Below are 3,458 nucleotides of genomic sequence, written 5' to 3'. Positions count from 1 at the left end.
TTTTACAATCCAATAGTGGGCCAAGCCCTCTTTTATTTACAGCCAATACTCTCAAATCAGTATAGTAACAGTACTTCTTTCCCACAGTAATAACACAAGTATAGAAAACTTTCTCACACAACTTTATCTCGCATAACATTAGACAGGCCAACACATATCAATAACTTATCTCCTATGTTCACAACTTTTATCTCACACAACATTATACAAAACTGTATCTTGCAGGTTCAAATCACATAAACTTTATCTAACAGGTTCCCGCAACAAAAGATGATCACCATCATCTCCTAATCAAGATGCAAATAACCTGCACATTCAAAAAGAAAAAGCAATATGTCAAAGAGAGACAAACAAAAAATAGAGACTTGCATCAAGTAGACCTGATGATGTACAGATAGTAATCAAACTAGCATCTACTTTGCCCGAGAGATAGCATGAAGCAGTTTTCATGCCATTCATGCATTATTTCTGAGACTAGCAGCAAAAAATACATAGGATGCCAAACAGCCGGCAGCAGCTAAGATCGGTTAGTTGTTGGCTACCACCAATGGCGAGAACTAAATGAGCAGCTTAGATTCATTGGGCTGGATTGGATTGGATTGATGCTAACAAAGTGACAATAGGAAGGTAATGAGCACATACAACTAGCTCTAGTATACCGGCATGCATGAGCACTTGTTAATATTTATATTCATCACAGCAACCTATAACCACCTACGCATACAAATCAGAAAGCACACATATATACCGAACAAAAGCAACAGCCATGAATAGATGACTTAACAATTCATGTTTGTTAACAAAACAAGAGTGGACATCTCATAGTGAGTCTGATACAGCTACACTAAGCATTATCCACTGATGTCACTTGGGGAGTGACACACACAGACGCATACAGCAAGTGCAGTGCAGACAGATAGTGTGGGCACTTAGCAAACAAAGGGAATGGGGATGTCATGTTCAGTTCATCACCTTGCGGAGGGGGTGGTCCTTGGGGAGGAAGCTGCCGATGGTCTTGCCGTAGACCTCGCACGTGGAGAAGTGGATCAGACGCTTGCTGTTCTCCAAGTCTGACCTGCAACAACAATCAAACCAAAGTATAAGTTAGCAAACTTGATGTAATTATGAATCGGTGTATAAACTAACATACAGCCAGGAAATAACAAGTAAATCAGGTAAAACGTACTATCTCATATAGATATATAATAACAAGGGTGCACACAATTGTTTGGGGCAGAGTGGGATGAAAGAGGGGTAATTAATGAACATTTACATTAACTTGTAACTATAAGAAACATGATAAAGAACCATAGCTATCTCTACAACTTGGTTAGCCCTAATCTGTAAGAATAGCTGTCACAAACTCATTTTAGAAATTTACTGATAATCCCTACTAGCAACATAATTAATAAACAGAGTAATATTGCAAGCTGACGGAAGCGGTTGAGCCACTTGAAAATACTCAAACGGGATATAAAAACATGGGAGGCACGCTAAACTACAATTAAGTTTGATCCAGGTGGATAAGCTGAGTCAACGTGCATCATTAACAGAAACAACTTCATGAGGACTAAAACCCACACTACAACATCAAAAGATCTACCTAATCATGAGCAAAGACACGGCTTTCAACTGGTGCATGTGATGTACAACAGAAATCTACTTGAATCTAAATAAACAAAGGGAAGGCGCACAAACAGATCGGGATCTGTTGACATTAACTGTTTCCATTGCCACATCATCCGAGTAAAAAACCACCATTTCTCTAACAGTATGTGGGGCATCTCGCGTCAGGTCAACAGATCAGATTAGCACAAAATAAGACTGGATATAATTGCCCAAGACAAGACCTCTTTTATCGCATGCCCCGACTTGGACGTACAGGGCAAACGACTTCCGGATCCAGTACTTGACCTGCGCACGCACGCAACACCGACAGATGCGTGACGCTCAGACATTCAGTTCTTGGAAACGTCGAAAGCACCATCGAAAACAGACGTGGAGCGAGAGCACGTACCACAGGGAGCGCGTCGATGAAGTTGCTGTAGATGGTGTCGAGCGGGCGCGTGTTGTAGTCCGCCGGCATGCAGATCGCCGCCAGGTTTATCGTCTTCACGGAGCAGATCCAACCACCGACACGCAGAAACAAAATCGTCAGCGGTTTTTCCAGAAATTAATTCAGGGAACGCCAACTGTTTTCTTTTCAGGCGACGAACTCGCTACTTGCAACCGAATCAAGAAACTAAATCCCAGGAAAATCGTTCCATTTTTCGCGGACCAATCCGCCCGCCATTAGAGGGCGAGAGGGAGCGCGGAAGGAAGGAGAGGGGAGGGGGAACGGCGTACCAGATCGGCCATCTTGATGAGGCCCTCGAGGCGGGAGTCGTTCTTGATGTTGAGGCGGTGGAAGGAGATGCGGCCGGCGAGGTGGGGCGGGGGCGGGTCGACGAGGTGGCGGATCTTGTCGCAGTAGACGTCGACGGCGAGGACCGTCTGCTGGGTCTCGGCCATGAGCTTCTCGCAGAGGTGCGAGCCGATGAAGCCGCCGGTGCCGATCACGCAGATGGTCAGCGGCGCCACGGCGCCGCCGTCCAGATCCGTCCTGCCCCCGCTCCCCATGCTCTCCCGGCGGTCGCGCGGCGCGGTCGGTCGGTCGGTCGGATCCGGGGCGGGGAGCGGAGGGAATGCGCGTGGGGATCGGGTCTGGTTGGATTGGGCAGTGATTGGATCGGGAGGTGGCGGCGGGGTGAGATTGGATCGGGAGGTGGCGGCGGCGGCGAGCAGATGGGGGGAGAAGGGTGCGATGGGGGAAGGGGATGTGAGCTAGGGTTTGTGCTGCGGTGGGGTGGATGGACGGATGGATGGACGGATGGATGTGGGGTGGTGAGATGGATGGATGGATGGATGAGTGTCATGTCATCAATCCGTGGGAATGGTTTTGATTGGTTCGGAAAATTAGTGATTTAAAAGAGTTTCAAGTACAAAAACTAGAGGGATTTTGTGAAGTAGCTATCAAAAATATTTTGCAAAAGGGTACCACACAAATTTTCACAGAGTTAGACCACATTTTATGGATAAGGACCAATTTATACGCATTTCTCATCTTTCTAGCTATTTTTAATCATTTTTCGAGTGCCCCAAATAATGTTTTTTTGAATAACCTACCAAACAATTATTGCAAAATTGCACCAAATCATTTTTCTAAAATACTAGGTCATATTTAATGCATAATTTATCAAATGATTGGGTGTAAAAAGTTTTGATCCACCTCTGATGAAAAAAACAAATTTCCGCTGATTCAGCTGGAAGCGGGTTAAATCTGAACTGCAGCTACCTCATAGTTTGCTCTTTATTTTTTCAAAAAATCATTTCTAGGTACATAAGTATCTATTTAATCAGAGAAACACCAAAAAAATTATAAGATTCAACCACTAGCTAGGAACGGTCATTCCCGTCGT

The 3,458-nt window shown here is 45.0% G+C and overlaps 1 protein-coding gene across 4 annotated transcripts; it reads right to left on the bottom strand.

Annotated features, from left to right (window-relative positions):
* On the bottom strand, positions 1-2,857 carry LOC123157985 (UDP-D-apiose/UDP-D-xylose synthase). 4 transcript variants are annotated; one of them, XR_006479222.1, is made up of 5 exons: positions 2,347-2,857; positions 2,018-2,110; positions 1,723-1,914; positions 973-1,075; positions 1-307 (listed from the first exon to the last, which is right to left on the bottom strand). XR_006479222.1 is itself a non-coding variant. In XM_044576139.1 (4 exons), the coding sequence occupies exons 1-4, from the start codon at positions 2,617-2,619 to the stop codon at positions 288-290; spliced, it is 489 nt and encodes a 162-aa protein (XP_044432074.1). In that variant the 5' UTR covers positions 2,620-2,854; the 3' UTR covers positions 1-287. The 4 variants fall into 4 exon arrangements, 2 of the variants coding, with proteins under 2 accessions (XP_044432074.1, XP_044432075.1); XR_006479223.1 differs by having other exon boundaries at positions 1,851-1,914; positions 2,347-2,855; XM_044576139.1 differs by lacking the exon at positions 1,723-1,914 and having other exon boundaries at positions 2,347-2,854.
* Between the last annotated feature and the right edge of the window lie 601 nt (positions 2,858-3,458).

The sequence above is a fragment of the Triticum aestivum genome, chromosome 7B (assembly GCF_018294505.1).
Source record: "Triticum aestivum cultivar Chinese Spring chromosome 7B, IWGSC CS RefSeq v2.1, whole genome shotgun sequence".
Lineage (NCBI taxonomy): Eukaryota > Viridiplantae > Streptophyta > Magnoliopsida > Poales > Poaceae > Triticum > Triticum aestivum.
The sequence above is the reverse complement of the archived record's forward strand: the minus strand, read 5'-3'. Positions and strand labels throughout refer to the sequence as shown.

Excerpts from the sequence above, each read along its gene's own strand:
- LOC123157985 (XM_044576139.1), bottom strand. The coding sequence starts at position 2,619 with ATGGGGAGCGGGGGCAGGACGGATCTGGACGGCGGCGCCGTGGCGCCG. Across the intron at positions 2,111-2,346 it reads TCATCAAGATGGCCGATCTG|ACGATAAACCTGGCGGCGAT; the intron begins GTACGCCGTTCC and ends TGCTCCGTGAAG. Across the intron at positions 1,076-2,017 it reads TCATCGACGCGCTCCCTGTG|GTCAGACTTGGAGAACAGCA; the intron begins GTACGTGCTCTC and ends TTGTTGTTGCAG.